The sequence below is a fragment of the Urocitellus parryii genome, chromosome 6 (assembly GCF_045843805.1).
Source record: "Urocitellus parryii isolate mUroPar1 chromosome 6, mUroPar1.hap1, whole genome shotgun sequence".
NCBI classification, from domain to species: Eukaryota; Metazoa; Chordata; class Mammalia; order Rodentia; family Sciuridae; genus Urocitellus; species Urocitellus parryii.
Genome location: NC_135536.1, coordinates 157,421,012 through 157,434,169, shown reverse-complemented (window position 1 = coordinate 157,434,169; position 13,158 = coordinate 157,421,012). Strand labels below are relative to the sequence as shown.

General features: G+C 40.5%; 2 protein-coding genes across 8 annotated transcripts in view; both read left to right on the top strand.

The window, feature by feature from the left end:
• Positions 1–5,384: 5,384 nt before the first annotated feature.
• Pet117 (PET117 cytochrome c oxidase chaperone) lies at positions 5,385–9,722 on the top strand. The gene is made up of 2 exons (XM_077799729.1): positions 5,385–5,561; positions 9,573–9,722. The coding sequence occupies exons 1-2, from the start codon at positions 5,466–5,468 to the stop codon at positions 9,720–9,722; spliced, it is 246 nt and encodes an 81-aa protein (XP_077655855.1). The 5' UTR covers positions 5,385–5,465.
• A 292-nt stretch (positions 9,723–10,014) lies between these two features.
• The window catches only part of Kat14 (lysine acetyltransferase 14), a 36,270-nt gene continuing 33,126 nt past the window's right edge, over positions 10,015–13,158 (top strand). For 3 of the 7 annotated variants that reach the window (XM_026400696.2, XM_026400695.2, XM_026400700.2), the window contains exons 1-2: positions 10,015–10,289; positions 12,150–12,268. In XM_026400696.2, coding sequence (XP_026256481.2) covers positions 10,031–10,289; positions 12,150–12,268 — 378 coding nt within the window. In that variant the 5' untranslated portion in view covers positions 10,015–10,030. Of the gene's footprint in view, positions 10,290–12,149; positions 12,269–13,158 lie in introns of those variants that run through there. The other 4 variants (XM_026400697.2, XM_026400698.2, XM_026400699.2 and 1 more) reach the window with 4 other exon arrangements.

Sequence of the window (13,158 nt, the reverse complement as noted above, 5' to 3'; positions counted from 1 at the left end):
TGCTGAGATCAAACTTGAAGGAGTTTATATAATTCTAAATGAAGCTTCAAGGATGATAATTACATTTCCTTCACTTATGAAAAGGAAAAAAAAAAAAAAAAACACATCATATAATTACAAGACAAAAAGGAAGAAGTATTGAGGTAGATTTAAATATCAAATTTGTGTAAAATTTCCTGATAACATTTATAATAATATTTCTTTTTTTTTTTTTTAAAGTATATAGAAGAATTTCAATATTTATTTATTTATTTATTTATTTTTTTAGTTCTCGGCAGACACAACATCTTTGTTGGTATGTGGAGCTGAGGATCGAACCCGGGCCGCACGCATGCCAGGCGAGCGGGCTACCGCTTGAGCCACATCCCCAGCCCTATAATAATATTTCTAAATGAAAAACTAGAACTTGCTTTTTAAAGTCTAATTTATATATATAATTTTTTTAAAACAGTACCAGGGATTGAATCCAGGGGCATTCTATCATTGAGCTACATCCTCAACCTTTTTATTTTGAGACAGGGTTTCACCAAGTTGCTGAGGCTGGCCTTGAACTGCAATTACAGGTGTGTGCCACAGCACATGGCTCCCTGAATTTGTATTTAAAGGATCTAACATTTTTCTTCTATAATCAATGTATTTTTTTTCCTAGTAATTGTGAGTGAATTTTGAATCCAAGAGAACTTAGTCATACCAAATATAGATCATCCTAGACTTAGGTTTTACAATTTTTGGACTTTACGATAGTGCAAAAGCAATATATATTCAGTAGAAACTGTACTTAAAATTTAATTTTTTGGGCAGGGTGGAGGGAGGATTGGGGATTGAAGCCAGGCCCTTACAAATGCTAAGCATGCAGTCTACCACTGAGTTACCCACCCAGCCCCAATTTTGAAATTTGATCCTTTCCCATGCTAACAAAGTGCAATGTGATCCTCTTCATGATGCTGGGAGGGCAGCATCACACAACTCCAAGTGAGCCACAGTATCATAAGGGAGACAACTGACACTCGATGGTGTGCTATGTGGCTTAGTTGGGATATTTCTTCGATAGGTGAGGTGTATTCAGTGCATTTTCAATTTACAGTATTTTCAATTTACAATGAACTTGTTGGTACCTAATCCCATTGTAAATTGAGGAACATCTATATTTTGAAACAGTGAAACTGTAATTCACAGCTTGGGCAAGCACTGTCAGAGGGATCATACTGTCGCCATCTGGGATCTCACCAAAAGCCTATTCAGCTACAAACTGATATTTTCAAAACATGTGAAGACAAGGATTCAGAGCCACTGTCCACAGCGGAAGAGAGGGGAGCCTCCCTCTGCCTTCCCCCATCTCCTTCCTGCAGGATTGAGGGGGTCCAGGTCTTCTGATAGACCTGGGGGCCCCTGGGGGCTCATTGGCTGAAGTGCTCTCACATGCCTTTTGCCACATGCCTGACTTTGGTGCAGTCCTACTAGTAATTAACCATCTCAACTAGCACACCAAAAAGAAAAAAGACATTATTCTCCCCATAGTACAGAGGAGAAAACTAGGCTCAGAGAAGTAAATTGTCCCCAAAATGTTCAGCATGGGATCAGCTGCATTAAGCTAAATGTTCTACTTCCCACCGGTTTCTTGCCGTAGAACTTTGCTTGCTAGAAAGGCCAACTTCTGATAATGACATCCAAGCTGCAGGGCTGCAGCAGCTCTCCTGCTTGAAGGGAAGCATGCAAGACCCAAATATGGAATCTTGAAAGGCACGTTTCTCTCAAGTCCATTTTCAGGTGAGCAAATAGCATTCCCAGAGGGCAAATGCCATTACTTGTGTATCTATCAAGTGATTATCATTTTGTTGTTGTTGTTGTTGTTTTCTTCTATGTATCCATTCCCCCTCTCTCACCTGTGTGTCTATTCATATCTCTTTCCCTCCCTCTCTTCCTAGTTTGTAATGGCCATCTTCTTGCTGTGTCCTTACATGGTAGAGAGAATAAGTTCTAGTTTCTTTCTCTTCTTAAATAGGAATCTCATCAAGGGGCTCTAGCTTCATGACCTCACCTAACCTTAATTACTTCCCAAAGTCTCCACCTACTACCATCCCTTTGGTGATTAGGTTTTCAACATATGAATTTTGGGGATGGGAGAGGTACACAGCATAACAATTCGCTACTTATCAATATCATTTTTGTCTGTTTTACTGTGATTATTTGACACACCAATCTGTCTTCCTTCCATGAATTTAGTTGCTTGAGGGATGGAGGGTGACCTTGAATCCACTCCTCCTGGGACATTCCCAGTTTGTTTGAAGAAGGAAAGTAATCAACACAGAAAAGAGCTGATCAGCAAGTCTGGACTTTTCTCTTTGAAACATATTCATTTATTCATTCATCTTCAACTTAAAGAAACTCTTTAAGTTTTCCTAGAAAACTATTTTTATTCTAAAACATTGCATATGCTTAAAAATGTATTTAAACTAGATGGAAATTATTTTAATGAGAAAAAATTACTTTTCAATGTTTGATGGTATGCAGTCACTCTCTCAACTCAGTAATTTAAGTGACAGTAATCATACAAAAATCTTGCTTAAGTTTATAAATATTTAAACAGATAATCCACTTTTTAAATTTCAGTTCACACCCAAAGGATTTTTTTTAAAGTAGAGTTCTTTCCAAGAAGACAAGCTGAAAAATCACAACAGAATGAAAGGTCATCTAATGACCTGATAAGGACATGCATCTCTGTTGAACCCTCACTGATCTATAGGGGGAAAATATCTGGGATCTTCCACAAGTAAAGAGCAGTCAAATATAATTCTATTTCTTTAGATTAAATGTGTAAATACACCATAAATTAAATTGGTTCTCATTCCAGAGTTCATTAGGAATGGAACTTCATTTTCCAATTTTTTAAAAATATTTTTTAGTTGCTGATGGACCTTTATTTTATTTATTTGTATGTGGTGCTTAGACTCGAACCCAGTGCCTCATGCATGCTAGGCAAGCATGCTACCACTGAGCCACAACCCCAGCCCTCATTTTCCAATTTAATAGTACATTCTGGGCTGGGGATGTGGCTCAAGTGGTAGCGTGCTCGCCTGGCATGCATGGGGCCTGGGTTCGATCCTCAGCACCACATACAAATAAAGATGTTGTGTTAGCTGAAAATTAAAAAATAAATATTAAAAAAATAAAAAATAATAGTACATTCTCCTCAGGCTGCAAAAAATAAAAATAAAATAAAATAAAAAGTGCTGTGGCTGGATTGACATTTGAAAAAGGTATCTTTTTAAATTTTTAAAATTATATTTCAATATTTTTTAAAAATATATTTTAGTTGTCAATGGAGCTCTATTTTATTTATTTATATGTGCTGCATAGAACACAATGCCTCACACATGCTAGGCAAGTACTCTACCACTGAGCCACCACCTCAGCCCCTACATTTCAATATTTGAGCGTTATTTTGCCTCATACTATTTATGCTCATATGACAGAGCCTGGAATAGCAACACACTATGAACACAGATTAATGGTGGAGAAGCACTTAACTCTAAGCAAGACCTACCCCTAATCAATATGGTATGTAACTATTTCCACAGAAAGAAGCTTTTTCAATATGTATTTTAGTGGGAAAGACTGATTTAACGCTAAACATGTCTTTATGTACTGCACTATCAGACACTTAAAAAGTTTTCTGCCATGCGTGGTGGCCCATGCCCATAATCCCAGCTTCTTGGGAGGCTGAGGCAGAAGGATACAAAGTTCAATTTAGGGAGACCCTGTCTCAAAATAAAATAAAATAAATAGGACTGGGGATATAACTCAGTGGTGAAGTGCTCCAGGTTCAATCCCAACCACCACCCCCTGCCCCCGCAAAAAAAAAAAAAAAAAAAAAAGTTTCTGGGAGGCCATACCTCTTTATTCTAGAGAAGTGAAAATGATGCCTTGCCTAGTTCTTTAGCTACATTCTATCATTTGTATTCCTAACAATATGATTATTAGCATTACTGATCAAGAACTGAGGCTTCAAGGGTGTAAAAGTGATCTCTTAAAAAATTATGCCGGCGCCCCGTGGCGCTCGCCTGTAAATCCAGCGGCTCTGAAGACCGAGGAAGGAGGATCAAGAGTTCAAAGCCAGCCTCAGCAAAAGCCAGCACTAAGCAACTCAGTGAGACCCTGTCTCTAAATAAAATACAAAACAGGGCTGGTGATGTGGCTCAGTGGTCCAGTGCCCCTGAGTTCAATCCCTGGTACCACTGAAGCCAGATTTAAAATTAGGTAGTCAGTGTAGTTAGGTAAATAAAGTGAAATCTAAAATGGAGGCCATGCTGAGAATGAATTTCAGGAAATGCAGGACAACTCATGGAATGTTAATGAAGTCCGGAGAAAAGCCCTAGGCCCAAAGTCCATCCCAAAGAAATGTTAATGAACAGCAAACTTAAAGATGCTGACTCGGAAGTGCCCAGATTACTTCTTTGGCCCACCTGTGTCCCACCCCTCCGGCCTTCCCACCTACATTCCATCACCGAAAACTATAAAAAAGGGAAACAACCGCACTTTCACGGATTCCATCTCTTAGGTCCCCTTCTTTCTCCGGGAGAAGGGAGAAGTCTTTTCTGCTGTCCTTTAATAAACTTCTAATTTTCCACTCTGACCTTGCCTGGGGGTGCTTCTCTGGTGTTATTCTTCAACATTGGGGAAGCAGGGACTCCTCACCAGTCAACAGCGGTAACACCCCCATAAAAAAAAAAAATTATGCGGGAAGCTAGGTCAGGACAAATTTCCTATCAGGAGGTGTGGCTGCCCAGTTAGCATGCTGTTTAGACACTTTTCGGTTTTGAGAAAACTCAGAGCTTGACGGTCGCCCCACCGCCTCAACGTGAAGTCAACTGTATCTATCACGTTTAATTATGGGTCCTCAAGCCAAAACTCCACAACTCCCACCCGTGTCCCTGGAGCCACCAAACTACTGGTGGTGGCATCTACTCCACAAAAGGACAACAAGGGGCTGTGTTTAGGTGAGGTATCCAGCAAAGCACCTGGGTCAGCCAGATGGTCAGAAGTATAGGTGTGGGAGAAGGGTCAGCATGCTACTCCAGTGTGAATAGCGGACCCTCTAGGACACTCCGGGCCGCTGGGGTGAGGTGGGGACAAGACCGAGCTCAGGCACGGAATCCCGAATCTGGCAAGCTGCTAAGGTCACCTTTGGGTCGGAGCTTTTTGTAATTGAATCTGGCTTGTCTTTCTGTCCGCGGGGTAGGAAAAAGGTCCCTCTTGTCCCAGGGGCCCTTGTCAAGCCACTCAGTGAGGGGAGCAAGGGCGCATCTCGGTGCTCGGCTCTCGATTGCTTGAGCCTGGAGGCGGGCAATACACAAAAAATCTGCGCTCGAGGTGTCAAGCCTGGCCCGAACCGGCAGCGACGCGCTCTCGGCTGTGGCCCCGGCGCCTGGGGCTGGCGGGAGGCGGCCGGGGCGGCTTGCGCGGGGATGTCGAGGAGCTCGAAGGTGGTGCTGGGCCTCTCGGTGCTGCTTACGGCGGCCACGGTGGCCGGCGTGCACCTGAAGCAGCAGCAGGACCTGCAGGTCGGTGTCACGTGACCGTCTCTTCCGGGGCCCGCGGGCTGCAGCCTGGGGCCTCTGGTGGGCTCTGCCCGCGTGGTCCCCGGCTGCTCCCCACGTCTTTGCCCCCTCCTTCTCGCCTCTGGGCTCGGCGGTGGCGCGCCCCGCATCCCCACGCATTCGCGGCCGTGAACCTGGGGTCACCCCGGCCTACGGCTCCCGGCGGCCGAGCAACCCGGTGTCCTGGCTGACCCGCTGCTGGCCAGCGCCCAGGAGCCAGCTCCAAGAGGCCTTTCCCGCGAACGCATGCTCCTGGGTGCTCTGTAGTTCTGTTTTCAGCTCACCGCGAGCCCGCTGCCAAGCGGACCTGTCAGCGTCCCGCTTGGGCCGCTACAAAGTACCAGGCAGGGAAGGGCTTTTTTTGCGGGGGTGGGGTGGGGCTCATTCTGCAAGTTATCCACCTCTCACCACCCCTCGGGCCCCAGGTGGGCGCTAAACCCTAAGGCCGTTGAGTGCTAAAGATTTTATCCGGTGGTAAAGCTGGCTCCTCCTCACCTACCCACTTCCCGTGCCTTTTGGCCAAGGTAATTTGATGAGATGTTTGTAATTTTTGCTTAGGTGAATATTGACTGTGGAAAATGTAGACTCTGGGAATGATAAAGATACAGTCCTCCAAATTATCTTTTTGGTACTTCTATTTCTGGAGATCTCTGTGACTTAACTTACCATCAGTCTCACTCTCTCTCAGTTCGTATTTTCTTTCTCAAGTTGGCATATCTTTAGTGATTAATCACTCTCTGCCAGGCATAGCGCTAGGTACTTTGGGAATACAAAGACAAAGAAACAACCGCTCCAGAGTCTGTAAATAATTTGCAACAGTGCTAAATATTGCAAGCAGTTCATTGTTGAACTTTCAAGTAACACCTTCTCAGGTAGTTGAGTAGAACCTAGTTTGCCAAGGGTAGATGTAATGATCTGAATGATCAAGAGTCAACAGTCTTAATTTACTTGTCCAGGATTTGGACTATGCTATGTGGTTGGTATATGGAGATGAAGCAGATGAGGTCTTTGTCATTGGTGTTCATAACCTGTGGAGACAGGAGGAGAGAAATCTTGTAATGGCACAAGAATTTTGTGATGGGGTTGGGATAACCACTGATGAAAAGGCACAGAAAGAATTAGAGATTTGGGATTAAAGTATGTCTTTAAGAAGGTAGCTTTTGGAATAGAGGCAGGGTTCTTCCTCTGTTGAAGGAAAAGATGATGGTCCTGAGAAAAATTGAGATGAAGGGGGTGTCTTTCTGCCTGCTGGGTAGGAAAGAGACGAAGAAAAGATTGCCCTGTTTTTACATCCAGACCTTCACTAGGTACTCTCTAACAATGGGAAAGAATAGAACTAGAAGGACATGGTAGGTGTGTCTGAAAGTTGAAAGAAGCAAGAAGTTAAATAGTGACTACTGTTTCCTGACTGGAGTCTACCACATACCAGACACTCATGTTCAGTACTCATGGGTTACTATTCCTTCCAGAAACCAAGTATAGATGGTCCCTAACTTACAACTCTTCTACTTAAAATATTTTGACTTTACAATGGTGAAAAAGCAATATGATTTGCACTGTACTTCAGATTTCAGTATTTTTCCAGGATAATGATTAGGGACTATAATCCTCTCTTGAGATGTTGGGCAGGTGGAGTAAACCACAGTTCCCAATCAGCTACACAGACATGATTTCAGGTAAGTGGTGCTAAGCTGTAATGTTTGGTAGGTTGGGTATATGTAACACATTTTCTTTTTCTTTCTTTTTTTTTTTTTTTTTGTGGTGCTGGGTATTGAACCCAGAGCCTTGTGCATGCAAAGCAAGCACTCTACCAACTGAGCTATATCTCCAGCCCAACACATTTTCAATTTCTGATATTTTCAACTTTAAATGGGCTTATCAGGATATACCCTATCTTAAGTCAAGGAGCATTTGTAGTGCTACATGAGCCAGAGTTCAAGGTATCAGAGTTGTGATAGTGAGGAGGTCTTAGGTGGTAAGAGAGGTTCAATTCACAGGGAGGATGTATGAAGTAGTCACCTGGAGAAAGATAACAAATGATGGAATGGCAAGTAAGATCAGAGCAAATGCTGACATCTCTGAAAAAGTAGATGAGGACCTGGGAGGCAGATGTAGAAAGAATGATCTCAACCAATGGTATAGGCTTCGGGAGCAGGATGTGTAAATGTAAGGTAGACCTGCAGTGGGGAAAATGGAGTAAGCACCTGTTGTTGTCTCAGTAGGGATTTTGCCAAGGACACAGGATTTAAGAAAATCTAGTACCAGTTGAATTATCAGTCCTGGGACTCTTAAATTTCCCAACTCCCTCATAATAGCCAATGAAACTCCAGGCCTGGAAGATGTCCAGCAAATAGGTACTAGGTGAGTTTTTAAAATGGATGTAATTTCTTTTTTTTTTTTTTTTTTTTTTTTTTTACAAACCAAACATACTCAGCCCTAAATTCTATTTTTAAAAATTTATTGGGGGATGTGGCTCAGTGGTAGAGCACTTTCCTGGGTTCAATCTCTAGCACCAAAAAACCAAAACAATAGAAACAACAAGAAAAATGCCTTATCACCTTACTGAAGTATTTTTGAGCTATGAACTATAAAATATTAGTTATTAGTAATGACTGAATTGATATTTTAAAAAGTCTCAAGCTGGGCATGGTGGTAAATGCTTGTAATCCCAGCTACTTGGGAGGCCAAGGCAGGAGGATGACAAGTTCAAGGCCAGCCTAAGAAACTTAGCGAGACCATGCCTCAAAAATAAATAAATAAATAAATAAATAAATAAATAGAAATAAAAAGGGTGGAGGGTGTAGCTCAATGGTAACCCCTAGTTTCAGTCCTCAGCATCCCATCCTCACACGCGCACACACACACACACACACACACACACACACAAACACACACAAAAGTACCAAGTCTGCATTCTGAAATTTCTCCTTTTTAGTGCTTATTAAGGTAACTAACTACTATTGATGGGTTTTATTTTTACCTCTAGAATTAGTAGTCTTTTAAAAAAACTTTTCTTTTTACATAATTGATAGTATTTTGTATAATTTCTACCTTTTCACTTTATATACTAGAAGTCCAGTTCTTTATGTTTTTGTTTGGTTTTTGTGGTGCTGGGATTGAACCCAGTGCTTTGTACATGCTAGGCAAGTGTTCTACCCACTGGGCTCATTAATCCTCAGCCCATTAACCCAATTTTTTCCCCCCCTTTGGTGGTGCTGGGGATTAAACCCAGGGCCTTATGCATGCTAGGCAAACACTCTATCAGCTGAGCTATATCCTCAGCCCCTCTTTGTTTTCTTGTACCTATATTGTTAAGATAATTTGTTCAGTTTTTAGTAACCTTTCTTTTTTTTTTTTTAAAGAGAGAGTGACAGAGGGAGAGAGAGAGAGAGAGAGAGAGAGAATTTTTTAATATTTATTTTTTAGTTATCCGAGTACACAACATCGTTGTTTGTATGTGGTGCTGAGGATCGAACCCAGGCCGCACGCATGCCAGAAGAGCGCGCTACTGCTTGAGCCACATCCCCAGCCCACCTTTCTTTTTCTCTTGATGTTTATTATTCACCTAAGATAACTGTCAATAGAAAAGTAGTTCAGACTATTACTGTAGTAACAGCTAATTTTTAAAGAGTCTTATATCAGCTAGATTTTTAAAATTCAACATAGTGCCATTTTAAAATTTTTTTTTATTTTTTATTTTTTGTTATTTCCCAATAAGTTTTCTGGACAAAATGTTTAGGAATATCTTAAAATGAGAAAGAAATCATTTTAGTAATGATATTATAGTGCACTACCTAATTTATCTGATGGTTTCTTTGTTACATTTTACATTTGTACAGAAAGTTAAAATAGTAATTGGGTATTTGGAATCTGAACATTTTAAGTGTATTTTGGTAACACTGTTATTTGGATTTGAATGGCACAAGGATGGGAACCACCTGTTCAGGGTGTTACTGAAATCTCTTTCGTTTTTAGAGGCTTCGTGACGGAGTGATCAGAGATATTGAGAGGCAAAATCGGAAAAAAGAAAACATTCGTCTTTTGGGAGAACAGATTATTTTGACTGAACAACTTGAAGCAGAAAGAGAGAAGATGTTATTGGAAAAAGGATCTCAAAAAACATGACTTCAAAGGAATGTGAAATATTAATGGGACAAAGCACTGAAACCGTGTGTGTTATGTATGTGTGTTGATAGAGAATAGCTTAGTGAGATCTTCACCCTTCTTGTGACAGTCCTTTTAAATTTGGTAAAGGACAGTAGATCCTATACTCTAAATGACTTTAAGAATCCCCTATATTTGAGCAAAGAAGTTGTGGGCAGACACTCTGAAGAGTTTCTACCTGTGTAATTCTGATAGAAGCCTTTTTAAGTTCAGCATCCAGAGTTAGAACTGTTACTGAAGAGCACTTCTGAAATTGTGAGAAGGGAGGGATGGATAGTAACATCCACCTCAGTAGTTTGATAAGTCGACATGATGATGAAGCCACAAGAACATCTACCTCAGAAGGGCTGGAAGAGGGTGAAGTGGAGGGAGAGACTCTCTTGATTGTTGAATCTGAGGATCAGGCATCTGTGGACTTATCTCATGACCAGAGTGGGGATTCCCTCAACAGTGATGAAGGAGATGTGTCGTGGATGGAGGAGCAGCTGTCCTACTTCTGTGACAAGTGCCAAAAATGGATACCGGCCAGTAAGGAGCTTCTCAATTCCTTTATTTGTCAATTCCTGTGTGAAGGTTTATTTTTCCAACCTGTGAAAGAAACATGAATGTAAAATAGATCTAAATAAAAGGATAATTATTACATTCATTAACTTAGATGATCAAATACAAATTTATATAACACATAGACACATTTGTACTAATAAAAATTGTTGCCAACCACTATTCCATTGTTAAATTAATATTCTTGATGGTGACCCAATAAAAATTAGAAAATTAGAAATCCTGTGTTACTGAAGGAATTAAACCACATTTTTCTAATAAGACTATGTTATGGACTGGGGCCCAGATTCTAGCCTGAGTGTAGAATTAAAAGTTCAAGTTCAAAACCATTACTGTGGTATATTTAACTTATGTGGAAAACTATCATCTGTCACTTTAACTTACAGTTAAAGTGAGGTTAGAATTAGCAGTTTGAAGGTATTTAATGGCCTTTCCTAGGACCTGTCTTGTTTCCCACTTGCAGTTCTCTTTATCTGCTGACAAGAGTTATGCACACACATCTTGTTTTTAGCTGCCAGCTTCCTAACTCCTGAGCTTGCTTTGCTAGCCATCATATAATTTGCACTAAAACAGGATTTTTCCATCAGGCAAGAAACTAGGAAAGACGTGTGTTAAAGAAATGCTTTGTGTAACGGAATTCATAACTAAGTTAAATTTATATATTATACATACATTTATATACATATTACATATTATATATATGTATTATATATATTTATGTATAGTGAAGTGACTAATTTTCTGGTATGTGGCTGTGTTTCTGAATGAGTTCAACTTTTCAAATTAATAATTACTATTAATAAGTTTTTTAGCTGGCTTTTGCGTTCTTGTTTATTAGTGCAGGGTTTTGTCTTGAATATCTTGGTGGCTGTTTGTCCTTAGAGGATAAATTTTAAACACCCTTGTGGCCAGACCCCTGCTAATTTCTTCAGCCTCTTCTATCCCTCACATTAACAGAACTTTGTTGGTAGGATGAACTTTTCATTTTCCACAAACAATTCTTTCTTATTCCTGGGACTTTGCACATTTTTATTTCCTTTCTGGAATATGTATCTCAAGGGTACATATGCGCCCCCAACCCCACTACCAATTTCTAGTCTTCTCTCAGGTCCCTGTAGACCCCTCTTCCCAACTTTCTTGTCTCCCTTTTATGTGCTCTCAACTGCCCTATGGTGCACATCATGTTTCACTCCTGTGATTTTCAAGTCCCACAAAGCATTAGCATCATCACCTAGGGAACCTTAATGCAGAGGCCTAGGCTCTACCTCAGAGACTGATTCTTTTCATCTGGAGAGACCTAGACATAGTTAGAAAAACAGCAGCTCCTTGAGTGGTTCTGATGCACCATAAGAAGGAAAAAGTTCCATGCAGCTGGTACCTATTGCCTGTTTTCTCCTTTGCTGCCCTCCCCGACTTCTAGACCAGTGAGAGCAGGCACTATGCCTTTGTCTTGGTTATTGTATACACAATGGTTCCTAGCTCAGTGCCTGGCAGATTGTGGGAGATCAAATGTTTTTTGAAAGAATGCTAAAGGGACCCACCTAGAAGAGTCCAGGTATGTAACGATTGGAAAATCCAGTTAGAGCAATCATACCTGCTTTTCCAGTACCTTTCTCCTAAAAGTTAAGGATCCACAGATCCTTGTAGGGGTGTATATCTGATGTTAGAAGAATAAAACTCCTCTCCCTTTCCCAGGCCCATCCTGCTATTGTGGGTTGGCTGATAAACTCAGCATACTTAGAAATCTGGTTGACAAACTGATTAAACCTTTGGGTTGCCTGTGCTCTAGATAAACCTGTGATGTGACTTTTTTTTTTTCCCCCCTAGGTCAGCTGAGGGAACAGCTCAGTTATCTTAAGGGTGATAATTTTTTTAGGTTTACTTGTTCTGATTGCTCGGCAGATGGCAAGGAGCAGTATGAGAGGCTGAAGCTGACATGGCAACAAGTGAGTAAAAAGCTCTTCTCTAGAATGTCATGCTGGGTCCTCCAGGAAATTTGTTGGAATGAATATTCAGAGCAAGGAACCTACCAATGAGCTTTTGTTGTGTTTTAAGAGATACCATTCATTTCACGATGAAAATTGGATATGGAGTGTGTGGACAGAGGAGTTCTTGGTAAAAATAATACTTGATGTTAACTTAGTAAATTGGGTTTTAAGATTCTTGAAAATGTCATGTAATTTTATGTATATCTAACACCAAGCTCTGATTTTAATTGAAAGTATGGTTTACATTTTTTCTGTTAGCAGTTTTTAGAACAGCAAAACCCATAGGATGGTTACATTGGAAATAGATTTGGAAGAAGTAATATAACTAGATTGTAAATACCAATGTAACCCAGCCTTTCTACATTTGAGCTCAGATGTTTATTTTTTTGTTGATGAAATTTAATATCTACTTTTAACCATCTCCAATACCAGCACTCTAATCCAAGCCACCTATGACCTGAGCAATAGATTTTTTTTTTCAATTTTTTGTAGTTGTAGATGGACAGAATGTCTTTTTTTTTTTTTTTAATTTATTTTTATATGGTGCTGAGGATCAGACCCAGTGCTCACACATGCTAGGCAAGCACTCTGACACTGAGCTATAGCCCCAGCCTTGAGCAATAGCTTATTTATTTATTTATTTATTTTAGTTGTAAGTGAACACAACACCTTTATTTCATTTTTATATGGTGCTGAGGATCAAACCCAGGGCCTCATGCATGCTAGGGGAGTGCTCTACCTCTGAACCACAACCCCAGCCCAAGCAATAGCTTTTTACTGATCTCTGACTTGTATTAATTTTTTTAGTTTTGTTTTTGAATTAATATTTATATATAATAAGCCACCAA